Source organism: Daucus carota, chromosome 4, assembly GCF_001625215.2.
Source record: "Daucus carota subsp. sativus chromosome 4, DH1 v3.0, whole genome shotgun sequence".
NCBI lineage: Eukaryota > Viridiplantae > Streptophyta > Magnoliopsida > Apiales > Apiaceae > Daucus > Daucus carota.
In genome coordinates, this window is record NC_030384.2 from 43,861,575 (window position 1) to 43,882,799 (window position 21,225).

The window sequence follows — 21,225 nt, forward strand, 5'->3', positions numbered from 1 at the left end:
GATCGGATTTTTCAGATTTTTTTCCAGATCGGATCAGATCGGATTTCAGATTTCGGTTTTTTTGAACATCTCTACTCCTTTCCATTATTTTCTAGAATTTTGAAATGTTAATATAGTTTTTATAGACATGCACAAAATTATTTTATCTTATATATATTAATATTAAATTATTAATATAATTTTTACAGGCCGCCGCAACGAGCAGCTAGAATGTTTTCTGTTACTTTTGTTATACTTGATTTAACATTTACTGCGAGATAATCAGTGCAAAATGAATATAAGAGAATGTAAATATTTTATTCTTATAATTCTCAAAACTAACCATTACTCAGAAAATAAAAATCAAAACTAGCATTTTAACTTTTACCTTGAACGGAAAAACATCATATTTTTTAGTTATAATCTTGATATACTTAAAAAAAGTATAAATTAGTTATATTGTTTGTAGCGTATAATTTACATGATATTAAATCAAATGAAATCATTTCTTGTTTTACTGTTAATACTAAAATACTCACTTTTTTGGAGATAATAAACAAAAAATATGAATATATTTCTTTTCAGTTATAATATTAATTTATCAAAAATTATTTTATTATATATTTGAAAAGTTCTACTAGAAGATTTGTTTAAGAGTAATACTCCATACCTCAATATTTTATTATTAATGTGAATAAAATCATTAACTATATTTGAGAAAATATTTTGGAAACATTAATTATTTACAATTCTTTCGTTTAATTTGTAATCAAAGTAGGATTTGGAGTTTCTAGATGTGATGATTAAAATACTTTTTTATTAGTGTGATTTTAATTCTATTTGACAAGCATTTTTTAATTATCTGATCATGAAAATCTGTAATTTTATCAAATATCTCATGGATGATTATATCTGTCGAATCTGAAAAAATGTACATCATTTATTATCACAATAAATTAATATATTATATTTTAACAATAAAATATTAATAATATACTGTTTTTAAATTATAACTAAAATTTTACATTTTATATGATGTGGTACGGATCTAATTCGGGCGACGATTATAGAGGGTTCTGTTGGAAATAGTCTAATGCACTAATATTTAATCAATAAATATTGGCTTACACCCTTATACACTACCTAAACACTACCCCGTTTTTAGGCGCTTCCCTAACCAACCCTTCTTTCCTTCCTTTTGTTTTTGTGACGCCCCCAGATCCGCATCCCGCAGATCTGGTCCGCCACTGAACATCTGGCTCAAAACAACACTTGCATTACATATTAATATTACACAATCCAACTCTTTCCCCACAAGTCCAGAGTCGATCATCTTACAACATTACTACCGAGCCTAACTTTATTACATAAAGGGAAGTCTGATTTCAAACCATTATAATAACTATAGCTCGTACTACCAAGTTGTCTAGCAGTCTCAGCTTGGGTGATGCGCCTTTTTCCTGCCTTTGCCAAAAACCAATTTCCGGGTGGTTCCCTTGAGTTGTGCCATACTCACTATTTACTGCTCAAAAAGGAATAAAATAGATGCAAGAATGAGCAATCAAATTGCTCAGCAAGTCCACATAGAACAAAACAACAATCAACAGAATATGCACATAAGGCATAGAAAACAATTCAAGTCAAAGCAACAAAACAGCTACCGTCAAATGACAACACAAGTTCAAGTAAAGAAAACGCTGGTCTTCCACCTTTCGGTAACACTACATGGCTCGATCAGCACCATTTCGTGAATACCGTTCTCCTGTGTAGTCCTAGTGGTCTGATCGTAACCACTGAAGACACACCAACACTCTCTTTGCTAGCATCAGGGTTTAACACTGGAACCCTACTATCTGCCTTACCAGATAGTCAATTTCAACTCTACCACGAATTTAATAAATTCGTGTTGACCAGCTTGAAAAGATTCCTCCGAATACAAGAAAATTCTCCCAAACAAACACTTCTCAATCATCATTACTTATCTCTGCCAAAGAAGTGCGAACAATGCACCCTTTCAACAAAGATTACCCGAAGGTAGAAGTGAAGGATAATTAAAAGAATTAAATTCCAAAGAATAAGATGATCTCCAAAAAGGAGTAAGTTAATTGTGGTGAGATCATCGCTGCAATGTGTTCACTTCAAGTTTCGAAGATTCCAAATATTATCGTTATTAAGAACAGCTCATTCCCGTACAATGGGAGTGCTCGAATTAGAAGAAGTAATGTATGAACAATATTTTTAGAGTCTTCAAATGAAACGTAGATATCTTCTCGATTCACAATAGTATGAAATGTAATATCTTCACAATCAACATTTTTCACACAATTATCAAATAGGCACGAAAAACTTCACGTCAAGAGAGGGATAGTGAACTTGCCTGTCGTCCTTAGCTTCAATCATTTTTCAAATTTAATATACAATTGGCTCCGTCTCTTCCAGAGAATATATATTCTAAGCCATGTAAATTAGTACCTTTAGTATTCTCATTCACAGAATATAAGAATCTCAAGATAATTTTATTATTATTTATATCCGATAAATATCAGGAATTTGATCGGATAACTATATCCTTTTAAAAATTCAATTAAATATTATCATATATATAATTGCATGATTAATTATTTCATTCTAACCCCAACCTCTTTTACCACCTAATTCATTTTAACCACTAACCAGTGATTTTTGTTAGGCTTTAACAAGATTCTAGATTCTTGATTTTATCGATTAGTCCCACCAGCTTTGCTTAACATTTTTACTCTATTAAAAGGATTTTCCTTTTGTTCACTAAACCAAAATCCCTCTAATAAGCAATAAACTTGCTCTTCCGCAGTATGATATCTTTAGCTTAATAATTCCAAAAAAAATCCATATTATCTTAATAATTCAAAATATATTATTCACTTAAATTAATTATTCATTTACTTGATACAAAAATCCTCTACTTGTCAAATCTGATTATTCACTAAATAATCGACAATTTTATTAATAAGTTAAACCCAAATATTATCTCGTTAGATTTTCGAATTAATTCCAATTACCATATTTTAAATCCAACTAGACTCTTCTCCCAAAATTATTACTTTAATAGTGTCCCCCAAATATTACCTAAATCAGAATCTTACACCATTCACTTATTAAAAGTCTTTATTTCAAATCCAACTTTTAAATAATCTCAGATTTCTTATTATTTTTATTGATTAAATAATTTCAGTTTGCGAAGTGACCAATCTACTCTTTTTTTTTTTTTTTTTTACTGTCGATAGCTCCTCTCCTTTACACGCAAGATAACCAAAATCAGTTAGTTTTTCGATTTATAATAAAGACCCAAGAATATTCACCCTAACTTATGTTTGGGAAAAAGTCTACCGGCTTTTCAAAGAAAAGCTTAACTGTATATGAATAATACTATGCAATTTATGAAGAAGGTACTAAAGTCTGCTATAAATTCTACTATTAATAAGATAATATTCATCTTATTTAATTATAGAAAAGAATTTACCTCAATAATTAAAGATTGATTGGCACCTTCCCTGAGTTCTCTTTGCAAATTTTCTCTGCTGCTTAAAATCTGCTCCCTTTCTATTTCTCTTGTAAAAGAAATAATGTGTACACTCTCTTTAGTATTTATACTAGCTTTTAACTATGATGAGCTTAACCTAACCCTAGTTAAACCTTACTTGGAGGCTACACAACTGGTTTCTCAAGTACCCAGTTTTCTTGATTCAATGTGCAAATACCACCGGCTTACCTAGTCGGTTAGTTTGTTTATTTTGTTTTATTATTATCATTATTTGCCCGCAATTAAACGTCTCGCAATCGCTTAATTTATTTCGTTTATTTAATGAATATTTTAGTCCCGACTCATTTAACGATTTTCATAAAAATATTATTCGGAACTATAAAATACTAGAATAGTTAATTTAATGATTATTCTAATTATTTTCTAAATATTCCAAAATTTATTAATTAAAAATAACGAAATATTTATTATAGCTAACCTGTAATATTTATAATATTTCGGATCACTATACTTCTACCAATTTATTTACGTAACCAATATTTAAATCCTCGTGATACGTAAATAAATATAATTTGCTAGTCAATATAAATTAACCTTATACCCGTCTTGAATGTTTTACGTACCAATACCATATATTTCGAATTATTTAAATAATAAATTGTAATCGCATAAAATTAAATAACTAATTTATGTACTTGAAAATTTGCAGTTGTTACATTCTTCCCTCCTTTAAAGGATTCCGACCTCGGAATCAGATTTGATGCTGAAACAATTCTGGATACTATTCTTTCATTGCCTCTTCCAGTTCCCATGTGTCTTCTTCTATAGCTTGATTTCGCCAAATCACTTTAACTAATTTTACTTTCTTGTTTCTCAGCTCTTGAAACTTCGAATCTACCATCTCTACTTATTTTTCTTCGTATGTAAAGTCCGTTTTATTTATTGGCTCATAACTCAAAACATGACGGTTATCAGTCTTGTAATCTTTTAGCAAGGATATATGAAAAACGTCATGAATGTGTTGTAAGCCTGGAGGTAAAGCCAATTAATAAGAAATACTTCCAATTTCCTTAGAATCGTTAATGGTCCTATATACCTCGTATTCAACTTACTTCTCTCCCCACATCTAACTATTCCTTTCCAATATGACACTTTCAAAAGTACTTTTTCTCCTACGTCAAAGGCTTTCTCTTTTCTTTCTAAATCTGCATATTTCTTTTGTTTACCTTCAGCTGCAACTATCTTCTTACGTATCTTTTCAGTTGATTGCTTAGTGTGTTGAACTAGCTTTGGTCCTAAAATTTTCTTCTCACCAACTTTATCCCAACGAATAGGTGATCTACACTTTCTACCATATAATGCCTCGTAAGATGTCATCCCACTATTAGAATGATATCTATTGTTATAAGCAAACTCTATTAAACATCAATGATCCTCCCAACCTCCTTTAAAATTGAAAGAACAAGCTCTTAACATATTTTTTTATAGTCTGATTCGTCCTTTCACTTTGTCCATCAGTCTAAGGGTGATACACAGTACTTAGGTTCAGCTTAGTTCCAAAATATTCCTGAAATGCTTGCCAAAATCTCGATGTAATCCTCGCATCTCTATCCGAAACATTTGATACAAGCACAACTTTGTTTATATACACCTTTACTAATCTCTCAAGGGTACATTTCTCACTAATAGAAAGAAAATGCGTAGATATCGTCCATCATTCTATAATTACCCAAATAGCGTCATGATTAGCTCGAGTCTTTGGTAATCCAACTATAAAATCCATGGTGATGTGTTCCCATTTTCATTCTTGGATCTCTAACGGTTGTAATAATCCACTAGGTCTATGGTTTCCTGCTTTCACCTTCTGACATGTCAGACATTTACTTACCCAATCAGTTATTTTTATTTTCATGTTAGGTCACCAATAATTCTTTAAATCCTGATACATCTTGGTGCTTCCCGGGTGAATAGAATATCTTGATTCGTGTGCTTCACCTAGAATATTTCTTTTAAGATTTGTCATGTTAGGAATCCAAACCCTATTAGCAAATCTCCACGTTCTTTTTTTTTTCATCTTTAACACTTAAGCACTCACCACCAGTTAGTTCTTAACGTCTTTCATCAATCATTAACTCTTGTTCTTTTTGATTCTTTCTAGTAAATCCGGTTGTGCTAACATCTCATAAATCCTTCCCTCCTAGTGCTCTGAATTCTTAATCTCCAATCCTAGCTTTTCACCTTAATCAATTCCTTTGGAAAAGACATAACATTAACTCTTTCAGTTCCACTTAATTCATCAGCAACTACATTCGCTTTCCCTGGGTGATAGTTAATTGTACAATCATAGTCCTTTATCAACTTTAACCATCTCCTTTGTCTCATACTTAACTCTTTCTGAGTAAATAAGTAAATATCCACACACTTTTCACCATACAAGTAATGTCGCCAAATATTTAAAGCAAATACCATCGCAGATAATTCTAGGTCATGTGTAGGATATCTCAATTCGTAGTCCTTAAGTTTCCTATAAGCATCTGCTATCATTTTTCTATGTTGCATAATAACACATCCTAGTTCATTTTGAGATACATCACTATAAATCACAAACTTTCCTGTCTTATTTGGTAAAGTTAACACAGGGGAATAGTAAGTCGTTTCTTTAATTCCAGAAAACTCTCTTCGCACTTAGGCGTCCATTCAAATTTCTCTTCTTTCCTAGTCAACTTGGTCAAAGGAATTGCAATCTTAGAGAAATCTTGTACGAATCATCTACAATATCCTGCTAATCCAAGAATACTTCTCATTTCTGTTCAGGTTATCGGTCTATCATAATTTGATAGGGTCTCAATCTTTAAGGGGTCTACCGACATTTCTTCCTTATAAACAATATGCCCTAAAACTGCGCTTGCTCTATCAAAATTCTCATTTCAAAAATTTTGCAGATAACTTTTCTTTCCTCAAAATCTTCCAAGTTATTCAAAGATACTTAACATACTCTTCTTTTGTCTTAGAATAAATCAAAATATCATTGATGTAATAATAGTACACTTATCCAAATATTCCTTAAATACTCATTTCATAAGATACATAATGGTTTTAGGTGCATTAATCAATCCGAAAGGCATCTCTAAGAACTCATAATGTTCATGTCGGGTCCTAAAGACCGTCTTAGGTACATTCTCAAACCTGATTCTTTAACTAATGGTATCCAGATCTCAAGTCCATCTTAAAAAGTAGGATGCTCTCTTCAACTGATTAAACAAATTATCAATCTTAGGTAAAGGGTCACCTTATCCAACTTTCGATAATTAATGCAACAATCCTCAAATCTGAGGGTCTAAATTTGATGTCTCCATACAAGAACTTCTTGAAACACCTTTAAAAGAGAACTGTATTTTTGAAAAGAACAAAATCAAAGAATTTGAATTCTGAGCATTTTGAAGAGAACTCAAAGGAAATAAGAATTTTAAAACTTTCTTGGATATATATAGAAGTCTTTCACAATGGAAATCACCAATCAATGATTTTTCAGAATAGCTTTCATTTAAAACAAAAAGGATGATTGGGAGACCAATTTCATCAAATGAACTAAGTGTTGCGTGTCCAAATCAAGACACTACTAAAGGTTGTTAACCTTCTTGTAATCACAACACACACAAGTGATGGCGTCCCATCCAACTCCTATCACACAGATAGGTATACCTTGTGTCCCCTATAATTAGGGTTGTTCATCCCAATCAGACTGAAGAAATTTCAAGGAAATAAGATTTATATCAAAGATTTGCTTTTGAATCGTTATTTCACAGTTTTGACAAACTTGATCTACCATACTTGTTTCTTAACACATTTCTTCCAAGGAATGCGAGCAATGCATCCTTTAATCACAAATCAAGGATTTTCAGTGGATAGAATCGAAAATAGGATCAAATATGGAATAATGATCTCTTAGATTTATTAGATTGAGATCATCATTGTGGTATATGTGTATTCCATTTCTCGAATATTAAATCATGAATCATAAAAAAAAAAAATTGTATCGTCAAAGAAATATTGATTATTAGGAGTAGTCACTTCTAGACAAAGGAAGGACTCAAAATACACTATAAACTTCTCAGTTTTCAAAATGAGGTTTGAGGTCGACTTGAGCCGAAACAGTGTGAAACGTAATATTATTCATAAATGCTGTATTCCATAGATCTTATACTCAAGCAACAAGGGTCTCCTTTATAACACGTGCGCAGTCTGCGAAGATCTAAACCTTTGATTTTCTTCTATATTACCTATATTCTCTGCTCTCGACATCTCTACAAAAGGCTTCTTCACGCTATGATTCCAAGGTTTTTTTTTTTTCAAAATCTTGATTATTCTGCGAGAGTTTCCTCTTCCTATCGACTTTCTCTTTGTTAAACAACTCGCTACTTGACTTAACGATACAAACTTTATGCACTAACGTCGCATAATTAGTAATTTCGAGAACAACTCTATTCTGAATCAAGGGCTTTAAGCTCGACTGAAAAACGTCTAGCTTTCTTTTCGTCCGTAGTTACTTGATGTGGAATAAATTTCAAAAGTTCGATAAACTTAGCTTCGTGTTCAGTTACTAACATATTTTCTTGCTTAAGCTCTAGAAATTTGAGCTCCATTTGACTCTCTAGGTGTTTAAGAACATACTTCTCTAGGAATAACTTTGTAAACATAGTTCATGAAATCACACTAGACTCTTCTTGAAATCTCTTAGCTTCCCACAATAATTAGCCTCTACCTTAAGCACATAAGTATCAAAGTTAGTTTTCTTATCCTTTTCTACATGAACTATTTCAAAAGTTTTTCTCCACTTCTCTTAGCCATATCTTGGCCTCAACGGGATCTACAGTGCCTTTTAACAATAGGGGTTGTAAAAATTTGAAAGATTTGAATGAAAGGGTAGGTCTGATAAATTGACTCGAAGAACTTCTTTCAGAATTGTTTTGAAATTTCTTGGTATGTTATTGAAGAAGATCAACAAGTAATTGAACAAGATTGGGACTGGGCTGAAATCTAGTTGAAGCATCTGGTATTGATTCATCAATAGGGTCGTCATTCAGGTTTAAATCCATCTTTATATAAAAGAGTAGACGAAACAGTTTAATAGGTCTCATCATTATACAAAATACAAGGTTTATCCAAAGGTACAACAAGGTGCAATTTTATAAAATACACAGTATAAAACTTTTGAAAACAGGTTCCACACTTTGGTTAAAAAGGCACTTGTACCAAAGTTGCATATTTTTGAAAACTTTTGCACCTTTTCTTTTGAAAACTCTAAACTTTAGAAACTGAAACATTTCTCTTCTTGAAAACCTCTAAAAAGTTTAAAGGTTGAAGACTTCACATTGGATCATTGATGTAGCAAATGCAAGATAGCTGACAGAAATGAGACAGGTCAAAAGTAGTTGACAAGTGCAAGAAGCATAGGGAAGGTAGAGACAACGAAAGAGACAAGCATATGACATAAAGATTGATCATCCTTCCCAAGATGGTAATAATATCCGAAGCTTTAAGGTTACAGGTCATAATATAGATAGTACATCTGGTTATCATCCTGTTACATCTGGACATCACTACACAAAATATCATCTATACACATCTCTATTTTCCGAATGATCTATGGATCGAAACTATAGCCTCTGCATAAAAAAGATGGGCACGATCCTCAAGTCCGATATTATATAATGTCTAATATTCTCAAAATACATCATATACTATAACTGAGATACACACGGACTACGTGTGTAAACTCCCAAAAATCAAACTATACAACAAATTTATCAACCAAATATTTCTGAGACCCTATGTTGGAACTCAGAAAAGACTATATTTATCAAGTGTAAAATTTACATATTCTAAGATGATGGAGGGTATCAGTATGGAGTCCCTCAAATACAGGAACAAAAATCTGATACAATTTTCACACTGAACTCTCGGGCAAGAAAATCTGAATCCGCAAAAACAGACATAGGATCATAAGATCCTGGAATCCCACATCTAGAGTCATAAGTAGACTATTTCAACAACTGGTACTGATGGACCAAAGAAAGTGGTACATAGTCGCCACCTGATGGTACGGAAACTGGTGCATAGAAAGATCCACTAATCTGACAAAGAGTGCAGAAACTGAAATAGTGGATATGAAAGTAAAGGGTACACAAGTCTCTGTAATGGTAGTAACAAGGGTGTAACTCGAACTCGAGGTTCAGATATGGTGTAAACACGGGTGTGCCTACTCAAATCAAAGAGAGCATGAAAGTTCCAAAATCACAACGATCAGAAGTATGTGTGGTAACATGGTTATTTGGAAGAGGTGTAAGCTCAAAATGTCGAAGAAAGTCTAAAATGGAAGGTCTCCACTCTCGGATGCAGGTGGACTAGAAGTGGTAACTGAAAAAGAAGTGGTCAAAGTAGGAACAGAATTCAACTCAGGTAAAGAGGGGAGGATCTCCATCTTATCATTCTCAGTGAATTCAGAAGATGCTCTATCCTCGGTCTCCTCAGATATTTGTTAATGATCTCAGGTGTTGGTGGTTCTAATATTTATATAAAAGAGTTCTCATACTCACTATCTCTTATCTCAATCTCCATCAATGTATCAGAATCGTCATCATAACCTGACATCTACATAATACAACAAATACCATTATTGATATTTACTACTACGATTGCTCGTAACTATAAACGTTTAAATTTGTAGGGTCTACTAACCTTTACCTAAAAATTTATTCGGTACATATGTTCTCTAACATATGGAGATAGGTTCTTCAAGGATACCTATCTTAATCTTCGTGTCATTCTCGCTCATTATATTCCTAGGGTTTTTCGAATCCTAAGGATATAACTACAGCTCTGATACCAAACTTGTGACGCCCCCAGATCCGCATCCCGCAGATCTGGTCCGCCACTGAACATCTGGCTCAAAACAACACTTGCATTCATATTAATATTACACAATCCAACTCTTTCCCCACAAGTCCAGAGTCGATCATCTTACAACATTACTACCGAGCCTAACTTTATTACATAAAGGGAAGTCTGATTTCAAACCATTATAATAACTATAGCTCGTACTACCAAGTTGTCTAGCAGTCTCAGCTTGGGTGATGCGCCTTTTTCCTGCCTTTGCCAAAAACCAATTTCCGGGTGGTTCCCTTGAGTTGTGCCATACTCACTATTTACTGCTCAAAAAGGAATAAAATAGATGCAAGAATGAGCAATCAAATTGCTCAGCAAGTCCACATAGAACAAAACAACAATCAACAGAATATGCACATAAGGCATAGAAAACAATTCAAGTCAAAGCAACAAAACAGCTACCGTCAAATGACAACACAAGTTCAAGTAAAGAAAACGCTGGTCTTCCACCTTTCGGTAACACTACATGGCTCGATCAGCACCATTTCGTGAATACCGTTCTCCTGTGTAGTCCTAGTGGTCTGATCGTAACCACTGAAGACACACCAACACTCTCTTTGCTAGCATCAGGGTTTAACACTGGAACCCTACTATCTGCCTTACCAGATAGTCAATTTCAACTCTACCACGAATTTAATAAATTCGTGTTGACCAGCTTGAAAAGATTCCTCCGAATACAAGAAAATTCTCCCAAACAAACACTTCTCAATCATCATTACTTATCTCTGCCAAAGAAGTGCGAACAATGCACCCTTTCAACAAAGATTACCCGAAGGTAGAAGTGAAGGATAATTAAAAGAATTAAATTCCAAAGAATAAGATGATCTCCAAAAAGGAGTAAGTTAATTGTGGTGAGATCATCGCTGCAATGTGTTCACTTCAAGTTTCGAAGATTCCAAATATTATCGTTATTAAGAACAGCTCATTCCCGTACAATGGGAGTGCTCGAATTAGAAGAAGTAATGTATGAACAATATTTTTAGAGTCTTCAAATGAAACGTAGATATCTTCTCGATTCACAATAGTATGAAATGTAATATCTTCACAATCAACATTTTTCACACAATTATCAAATAGGCACGAAAAACTTCACGTCAAGAGAGGGATAGTGAACTTGCCTGTCGTCCTTAGCTTCAATCATTTTTCAAATTTAATATACAATTGGCTCCGTCTCTTCCAGAGAATATATATTCTAAGCCATGTAAATTAGTACCTTTAGTATTCTCATTCACAGAATATAAGAATCTCAAGATAATTTTATTATTATTTATATCCGATAAATATCAGGAATTTGATCGGATAACTATATCCTTTTAAAAATTCAATTAAATATTATCATATATATAATTGCATGATTAATTATTTCATTCTAACCCCAACCTCTTTTACCACCTAATTCATTTTAACCACTAACCAGTGATTTTTGTTAGGCTTTAACAAGATTCTAGATTCTTGATTTTATCGATTAGTCCCACCAGCTTTGCTTAACATTTTTACTCTATTAAAAGGATTTTCCTTTTGTTCACTAAACCAAAATCCCTCTAATAAGCAATAAACTTGCTCTTCCGCAGTATGATATCTTTAGCTTAATAATTCCAAAAAAAATCCATATTATCTTAATAATTCAAAATATATTATTCACTTAAATTAATTATTCATTTACTTGATACAAAAATCCTCTACTTGTCAAATCTGATTATTCACTAAATAATCGACAATTTTATTAATAAGTTAAACCCAAATATTATCTCGTTAGATTTTCGAATTAATTCCAATTACCATATTTTAAATCCAACTAGACTCTTCTCCCAAAATTATTACTTTAATAGTGTCCCCCAAATATTACCTAAATCAGAATCTTACACCATTCACTTATTAAAAGTCTTTATTTCAAATCCAACTTTTAAATAATCTCAGATTTCTTATTATTTTTATTGATTAAATAATTTCAGTTTGCGAAGTGACCAATCTACTCTTTTTTTTTTTTTTTTTTACTGTCGATAGCTCCTCTCCTTTACACGCAAGATAACCAAAATCAGTTAGTTTTTCGATTTATAATAAAGACCCAAGAATATTCACCCTAACTTATGTTTGGGAAAAAGTCTACCGGCTTTTCAAAGAAAAGCTTAACTGTATATGAATAATACTATGCAATTTATGAAGAAGGTACTAAAGTCTGCTATAAATTCTACTATTAATAAGATAATATTCATCTTATTTAATTATAGAAAAGAATTTACCTCAATAATTAAAGATTGATTGGCACCTTCCCTGAGTTCTCTTTGCAAATTTTCTCTGCTGCTTAAAATCTGCTCCCTTTCTATTTCTCTTGTAAAAGAAATAATGTGTACACTCTCTTTAGTATTTATACTAGCTTTTAACTATGATGAGCTTAACCTAACCCTAGTTAAACCTTACTTGGAGGCTACACAACTGGTTTCTCAAGTACCCAGTTTTCTTGATTCAATGTGCAAATACCACCGGCTTACCTAGTCGGTTAGTTTGTTTATTTTGTTTTATTATTATCATTATTTGCCCGCAATTAAACGTCTCGCAATCGCTTAATTTATTTCGTTTATTTAATGAATATTTTAGTCCCGACTCATTTAACGATTTTCATAAAAATATTATTCGGAACTATAAAATACTAGAATAGTTAATTTAATGATTATTCTAATTATTTTCTAAATATTCCAAAATTTATTAATTAAAAATAACGAAATATTTATTATAGCTAACCTGTAATATTTATAATATTTCGGATCACTATACTTCTACCAATTTATTTACGTAACCAATATTTAAATCCTCGTGATACGTAAATAAATATAATTTGCTAGTCAATATAAATTAACCTTATACCCGTCTTGAATGTTTTACGTACCAATACCATATATTTCGAATTATTTAAATAATAAATTGTAATCGCATAAAATTAAATAACTAATTTATGTACTTGAAAATTTGCAGTTGTTACAGTTTTGTTTTATCAACGGACCTTTTATCATATTAATTTTTTCAAGTTAATATTTTGATACTGTAAACATATTTTGACACTCTAATTTCAGTAAAAAATATTTTGACATTCCAATTTTTCTGTTTTACTTAAAAAAATTAATTTGAAAAATGAAATAAAAAATAGTATAATAAATCTTAACTATATGATTCCTGTAAAAAAAAATTAAGTAAAATAAAAAATTGAAGTGCCAAAAAACAATCTTTCACAAAACATGGGATCCATCTATGTCTTCCCTCATACAATCCATTAAGCCAATCATTGTTTTCCAAATTGTATTTTGAAATCATGGAACTCCATCCAATTTCAAAAGTATCAATATCAATGGAATCATAAACAACATTTTGTAGTTGAAACTTTATGGAATCGTATTCCTTACACCCTTTCAATTTTTCGGGAATCTTTTTCATAATGTGCCATAAACACCATCTATGACGTGCCTTTGGAAACACTTGCTCAATTGCATTTTGCATTGCTCTATCCTGATCAGTTATTATAGCATTAGGAGGATTACCAAACATGCAAGTGAGCCAAGTTCGAAATAGCCACACAAATGTTACCGTGTCTTCATTTGAAACCAAACCACAACCAAGTAAAATTGACTGACCATGATGATTAACTCCTACAAAAGGCGCGAATGGCATATCATATTTGTTGGTCAAGTATGTCGTATCAAATGTCACGACATCTCCAAATTCTTTATATGCTGCTCTACATCGTGCATCAGCCCAAAATAAATTTTTTATCCTATTTTCATCATCAAGATCTATTGAGTAATAAAAATGGGAATCTATAGACTAGGCTATGTTAAAATAATTTTGTAGCGCAACAGCATCACCCTCAGCCAACCTCAGTTTTCTTATTTCTCTCATATAATTCTCACAATCTTTTTTACTAAAAGGCATATTCTCGTGACCTCCATGTTCAACCACAAGAGCATTGTAACTCTTATTCATCGGAATACCAGCTTCATCATATAAAGTAAGACTTCTCTTTGCATGTTTAGTCAATTTTCTATTACATCGAAAGCGATGTGCTTTGCTTGGACTCAAATCATGATTGTGCTTATTATCAAATTGAGTCACATACCATTTATTATCATCATCCATCCTTTTTGCGCAAAGTCTTGCTTTACAATTTGTTTTCACAACTGGTTTGGGTTTTAAGCTATCTACCACTTTTTGATTTGGTTCACCATAACGATGACAAGCAACTGTTAGATATGTATTAACCCCATCAATTTTTCTCGTGTTTCTGATCATAATTCCAAACCCATTCTGTAGACCATACCGTCTATAATATTCACATACTTCAGTTTCAGAATTAAAAATCGTATTTACCTCCGGAGGTGAGAGTTGTTCAGTAGTTTCGCCATCATTATTTTTCTCTTGCACTGACGATGACTCTAATTCCTCGTATTCTTCGTTTTCTTCTTGTTCAATACATTGATTCTCAAACTCGAAATCCATTATCCTATACAAAAAAACACAAAAAGACTGATTAAAATCAAAATAGAGAAAAGATGAAATAGCTTTAATGTTAACTGGCTGTATAATATGTGTATTTAATTTTTTATTAGAAAGTGAAAATCAGTAGAAGATACCTGGAAGAGATGATCGGAAGAAAGCAGTACGTGAGAAAGAATGAGGAGACACTGACCTATGTTTTCCTGATTAAACTAAAAGTCTTAAAAATTAATTATAAAACAATATAAAAGTGATAAAGTAGTGGGTCATTATAACTCCTAAAAATAAGGTAGTGTTTAAGTAGTGTTTAAGGGTGTAAGCCAATATTTATTGATATTTAATACCAAAGGTTCACTAAAAATCCCCATTTCATTTCCGCGCCATATAATAAAATCAAAAGAGAGAAAAACAAAACCTCAAAGTCTCAAACAGTTGGTGCTCACAAACCCCCCTCTTCTCCGCACTCCACTGTATCTACAATCATCACCAATACTCACATCTCTCCTCTAAATCATCAATACAATTAACCGCAGATGGAGCAAGAAGATCAGAAGGTTCTAGATCTCGTCAAAGAACTCGTGAATCGCTTACTCAACTCACCCTCAACTCACAGTTCGAACCCTATTAATAATAACTGTATTAATAATAATACAGTTCAGCAATCGCTCAAGTATGCAGTTAGAATATTGTCGAGTCGAATGACGCCGTCAATTGCTGTAGATGAAGCTGCAATGGCGGATTCTATTAAGCGTCAGCTCGCAACCCAAGGTAAGTCTTCGCAAGCCCTAACTTTTGCGGATCTGTATTCTAAATTCGCGGCGAAGAGTGGTCCAGGGAGTGTAAATAATAAGTGGGCTGTGCTTTATTTGCTTAAAACTATTGCGGATGATCGAAAAGGGGGGAGGAATAGATCTGATTCTAGGGTTTCTAATGGGTTTTTGTTGCCGGTTTTGTTTGAGGGTGATGGGGGGTCTAGAGGGGTGAATGGGAATTTTAAGAATGGGGGGAAGTTGGGAGCTTGGGATGATTCGAAGGGTTCGAGGAATGGGGAGAGGGGAGAAAAGGGTTGGGATGGTGGGGTTTTGTTGGTTTCCAAGGATCCGAGTAATATGCGGGAAATGGTGTTTAGGGAGTTCGGGAATTTGTTGAAGGAGGAGAATGAGGTTTCGGAGGAGGTTTTGGTGAGGGATGTGTTGTATGCTTCACAGGGGATTGATGGGAAGTATGTGAAGTTTGATAAGAGTGTTGATGGGTATGTTTTGGCGGAATCAGTTAGGGTTCCGAGAGCTACTAGGATTATGGTTAGGAAAGTTTGTGAGCTTGGGTGGTTGTTTAGGAAGGTTAAGGGGTATGTTTCGGAGACTGTTCAAAGTTTGGCGGCTGAGGATGTTGGAACGGTTGGGCAGGCATTTTGTGCAGCCTTGCAGGATGAGCTGACAGAGTATTATAAGTTGCTGGCTGTGCTTGAAGCTCAATCAATGAATCCTATTCCTTCTATTACGGAGAGTGTTAGTTCTGGGAACTATCTTTCGCTTAGAAGACTTTCTGTGTGGTTTGCTGAACCAATGGTGAAAATGAGACTAATGGCTCTTTTGGTTGACAACTGTAAGGTTCTAAAGGGTGGTGCAATGGCCGGGGCGATTCACATGCATGCTCAACACGGTGACCCTATTGTTCATGATTTTATGAAACGGTTGCTTCGTCGGGTGTGTTCTCCTCTTTTTGAGATGGTGAGGAGCTGGGTGTTAGAAGGGGAACTCGAAGATATTTTTATGGAGTTCTTTGTCTTGGGCCAGCCTGTAAAAGCAGAATCACTGTGGAGGGAAGGTTATCAGCTTCGTTCTGCAATGCTTCCTTCTTTCATCTCACAGTCTCTTGCTCATAGAATTCTACGAACTGGGAAGTCGATCAATTTTCTTCGAGTTTGTTGCGAAGATCGTAGTTGGGCTGATGCCGCAACAGAAGCTGCTGCTGTCACCGGGACAACCACTAGGAGAGGTGGCCTCGGTTATGGTGAAACTGATGCACTAGAATCTTTGGTTACTGAAGCAGCAAGGAGAATAGACAAGCATTTGATGGACGTTGTGTACAGGCAGTATAAGTTCAAGGAACATTGCCTTGCAATTAAGCGGTATCTATTGCTCGGGCAAGGTGATTTTGTTCAGTATTTGATGGATATTGTCGGGCCTGAGCTTTCAGAGCCTGCTAATACCATCAGCTCATTCAAGCTTGCAGGGTTGTTGGAGAGCGCAATACGGTCCTCCAGTGCACAGTATGATGATCCTGACATACTGGATAGATTGAGGGTCAAAATGATGCCACACAACATAGGAGATAGAGGGTGGGATGTCTTCTCCCTGGAATATGATGCAAGAGTGCCTTTAAATACTCTATTTACTGAGTCGGTCATGACGAAGTATTTTAGAATCTTCAATTTCCTATGGAAGCTTAGACGGGTGGAGCATGCGCTCATTGGTGTTTGGAAGACAATGAAACCAAATTCTATAGCTTTTACTAAATTGCCAGAAGCTGTTAAGTTGCAGCTTATTTTGGCATCAAGGAGGTGCCAAGTGCTCTGGGATGAGATGAATCATTTTATAACAAATTTGCAATATTATATCATGTTCGAAGTTTTGGAGGTTTCATGGTCTAATTTCTCTAGTGAAATGGAGTCAGCTAAAGATCTTGATGATCTGCTTGCTGCTCATGAGAAGTATCTTCATTCAATTGTTGAGAAGTCTCTCCTAGGAGAAAGGTCACAGTCTCTTTACAAGACTCTCTTTGTGTTGCTTGATCTTGTATTGCGATTCCGTAGTCATGCAGATCGTCTATATGAAGGAGTCAATGAATTGCAAGCAAGGTAATGATTTATCGCAACAATTTTGTTTTTCTTAGATTCTGGCACTTTTAAGATTATTTGTCCCTTATTGTTATTTTTTGCCTTAAATTTGCAGAACTGTGGAGTCATCTTTGCCTTCTCGGGACAAGACAAACAGGCAGTCAAGTAATAAAACCTCAGCTCCTGGGTCATGGCTTGGTGAAGGCCGGAAGGCCATTACTCAACGTGCTAGCGAATTTCTTACACATAGCGGACAAGAAATAGATACAATCTCTAAGGAATATTCATCACTATTTCAGGGATTTATTTCACAGTTGCCAGTCCAACAACACATTGATTTGAAGTTCCTCATGTTCCGGCTAGACTTCACAGAATTCTACAGCCGTGCGTCATAACATAGGTACAAGCTAGGATTTGCTCAGCTTATGTTGGAATATATCAGTGATAGTGTTTGAGATTATGTAAAATTGGTGTCTTTTTGATGTTGATTGGGATCTGTTTCTTTTTCTACAAGTTTTTTATTTTGTTTCCACTGTAGTCTACTGTGAATTTTAGATTGATGGTGAATATACAAATTTCCTTCCAGTTTTTATGTGAAAATGATCTTCGGCAGTGTCTTCATATAAAAGAAACTCCAAGAAACAGGTGCAAATATGGCTGCACAAAGTTCTATAACTAGATTGGATCGAAGATTGGAATCATATGTATTGTCGGACTGGAGAGTGGCTGCTTATTGTTGGTCCTGGACGGACCTGGTTCGATTTGCATTCAGTGGAAGTCAGGTTAGTGTGAGAAGTTTTCTGTAGGTTTAGTTAAGCCTGTTATAGAGCTTGATTTCTATTGTGAAATTGAATGATTAGATGTAAGGAAATTTTTAGGTTTCTCAGCTAATTTTTGTAGGTAAAGTCCGTTTGATTTCCTTTGTGATTTGTTGTATAGTTTATGCATTTCCACTTCACTGCTGGAATTAGAGAACTGTTTGGTTAGAAAACTGCTGGAATTAGAGAACTGTTTGGTCTTTCCTGGTTCATGCAAAGATATGTGCTGCTGTCTGCTGAGATATTTCAGCTGCAAGAGTTCACTCTGCTGCTTAGATTTAAATATTTATGTTAAGTATTTACAATAGAAGTCAAAACTTGGTTCAGTTTCAGGGAGGAATGAGAAAAATCCCTCCGTTCCATTTTAGTAGTTTTGCTTGTTGAATTTTGTGTGGGTGTATATGCGTGTCAAAATTTCATAGTCATTTGCATGATAATTGTGAAAATTATTTGGATTAAAACTGTCAACATTAGAACTAGTATAAAATTTGTATTGGATAAAAAGTAGTACATTATTGTGAGATTTTTTTTACTAAGTAATTAAAATTGGAGAAACAGAGTAATACATTTGTACCTTCTTGGCTTCTTGTACCTATGCACTATATCTAAATCTTTATTTGCTATAAAAAAACATGATTGCAAAATTGCTGGATGCAATTCGGAGAGATTACGCTATTGTCCTTGTTGTTTTTCTGTGCATTTCCATGTAAACACGCGTGCTGTCTAATTCTGTGTGTAATCATTTAATATATGTGTAGTCATTTAATAACCTAAACCTACATTACGTTAATTTTATCAGGTGAATTATATCAATAATACATTCAGACTCATATTTTTGTCGTAAGATTTTTCATATTCATATATTTATATATATATATATGTGTAATTTATTCTAATTTGACTAGATGTAAAAGTTAAATCTAACATATTTATTATTTTTCTCGCTCAATCAACTTATTTGTTTTACCTGGCTTTATGTGTGTTAATATAAGATATATTCTTTTTATTTTTTCTTATTTCTATATTTCAGAATCTTGAAAATATAATGTTGTCATATTATCTTATAAAAGAACTTATATTTTTTTTTATTAAAAATTATAAGTTATTGCCCATAATATTTATCTACAAGAAATAACATGATAATTAATATTTTATTCTATTTTTATTTGTTTAGAATTTAACTTTTAATTTATAACTCGTGTTATTTCAATATCAAAAATATTTTACTTTAAAATGATAACATAATAAATAATAGGGCTTTTTCATAACCTGGTTTTATAGGGCTTTTATAAATTATAAATAATAGGGTTATATATATATATATATATATATATATATATATAAGCATTTTTTTATACATATTTTATGTATAAAAAAATCATATTCTGTTATCGTGAAGATACTGATTTAACATATTATGATAAAATATAATTTATAAGTTATCTCTAAAAATAACATAATAAATAATAATAATATATTTTATTTTTAATTTTTATAGATTTACTTTTTTTTATAATTTGTTAGCTCAATATCTAAAAATATTTATTTTGAAAAAATTACACAATAAATAATTCATTATTATTATTAGCTTTTTATTGTATGTTTAATATTAAATATTTTATCTGTGTTTTTGATATATGTAAAAAAAAGTCATTCAATTTATAAATAAAACACAAATATATATATATATATATATATATATTAATGTAAATTAAACAAAATTTATTTTGTTTTATGAAAAATTATTAAATATTATTCCACTTTCATTTCATAAAATGCTACTCCCTCTGTCCCAGTCAATTGTATACGTTTCTTTTTCACTGCTTAACACGCTTTTTAAGACTCTAATAAAACATAGTTCTACAACTTATTTTTAGAATTTTTTTTTTATTAAAGTATAAATGTTATACTTTAATAAAAAAAAGAAAATCTTAAAAATAATTTACACAACTATACTATATTGAAGCATTAAAGTCGGTGTCGCGACCTCGTCCCCCAATGTATACTATTGACTGGGACGGAGGGAGTATTATATTAAAATTTTAATTTAATTCTCAAAAATAAATTAATAATATATTTCACCATATATTTGATTTAGACATAATATATACAATAATTGTTTTAGATAATATATCACGTTTCGTACGAGTCATGGACATCAGTAATCAGTTAGTGTACTGATGATGATTTAGCGTGTATTTTCAGTTGAGAGTCCGCAGTTCAGGTGTGCATCTTGAGCATAGAGTACAGTGAAATTCATTAAGGCTTTATACCCTTAATATAGAGTTTAGTGAAATACTGTATTTATTAGGGTGTCATCCGTTTAATGCCTCAAAGGATATGAACGTAAATTACTTGTGTGCACAAAGTAAAACCGATTTGCATTTAGCACTTTACCTGTTATGGAAAATGTCATACATGCCTGCTGCTTGTACATATGCACCATATAAATCTTGTACATGTGCAGACTGCACCATATCTAAATGCTTTCCAAAATGTCATGCATGCCCGCTACTTTGGAGAACTACGAGTTGTCGGGTAAATTTAAAATATTAACCAGTTGATAACCCGCGTGTTGCGGCGGCTTATAATAAATTTTTTATTAATGATTCAATATTGATATTTGTAGAATGTAATAATTT

General features: G+C 32.8%; 2 protein-coding genes and 1 long non-coding RNA gene across 7 annotated transcripts; 1 reads left to right on the forward strand and 2 right to left on the reverse strand.

Annotated features, from left to right (window-relative positions):
- Positions 1-1,233: 1,233 nt before the first annotated feature.
- Positions 1,234-13,370, reverse strand: LOC135152098 (uncharacterized). Of its 2 annotated transcripts, XR_010291287.1 has the most exons (4): positions 12,685-13,370; positions 11,563-11,636; positions 3,479-10,707; positions 1,234-1,501 (listed from the first exon to the last, which is right to left on the reverse strand). It is a non-coding gene; the product is annotated as an uncharacterized LOC135152098 (long non-coding RNA). The 2 variants fall into 2 exon arrangements; XR_010291285.1 differs by lacking the exon at positions 11,563-11,636 and having other exon boundaries at positions 12,685-13,366.
- Positions 13,371-14,257: 887 nt separating this feature from the next.
- LOC108217430 (protein FAR1-RELATED SEQUENCE 5-like) lies at positions 14,258-14,929 on the reverse strand. Its single transcript, XM_017390262.1, has one exon. It carries the CDS (start codon positions 14,927-14,929, stop codon positions 14,258-14,260), a length of 672 nt encoding a protein of 223 aa, XP_017245751.1.
- A 358-nt stretch (positions 14,930-15,287) lies between these two features.
- Positions 15,288-18,909, forward strand: LOC108219244 (gamma-tubulin complex component 3). 4 transcript variants are annotated; one of them, XR_001806562.2, is made up of 3 exons: positions 15,288-17,786; positions 17,881-18,547; positions 18,705-18,783. XR_001806562.2 is itself a non-coding variant. In XM_017392575.2 (3 exons), the coding sequence occupies exons 1-2, from the start codon at positions 15,460-15,462 to the stop codon at positions 18,158-18,160; spliced, it is 2,607 nt and encodes an 868-aa protein (XP_017248064.1). In that variant the 5' UTR covers positions 15,288-15,459; the 3' UTR covers positions 18,161-18,165; positions 18,352-18,909. The 4 variants fall into 4 exon arrangements, 3 of the variants coding, with proteins under 3 accessions (XP_017248064.1, XP_017248065.1, XP_017248063.1); XM_017392575.2 differs by having other exon boundaries at positions 17,881-18,165; positions 18,352-18,909; XM_017392576.2 differs by having other exon boundaries at positions 17,881-18,165; positions 18,379-18,909.
- Positions 18,910-21,225: the final 2,316 nt, after the last annotated feature.

Coding starts and splice junctions, on each gene's coding strand:
- LOC108217430 (XM_017390262.1), bottom strand. CDS start 14,929: ATGGATTTCGAGTTTGAGAATCAATGTATTGAACAAGAAGAAAACGAA.
- LOC108219244 (XM_017392574.2), top strand. CDS start 15,460: ATGGAGCAAGAAGATCAGAAGGTTCTAGATCTCGTCAAAGAACTCGTG. Junction 17,787..17,880: donor GTCAATGAATTGCAAGCAAG/GTAATGATTTAT, acceptor TTAAATTTGCAG/AACTGTGGAGTCATCTTTGC.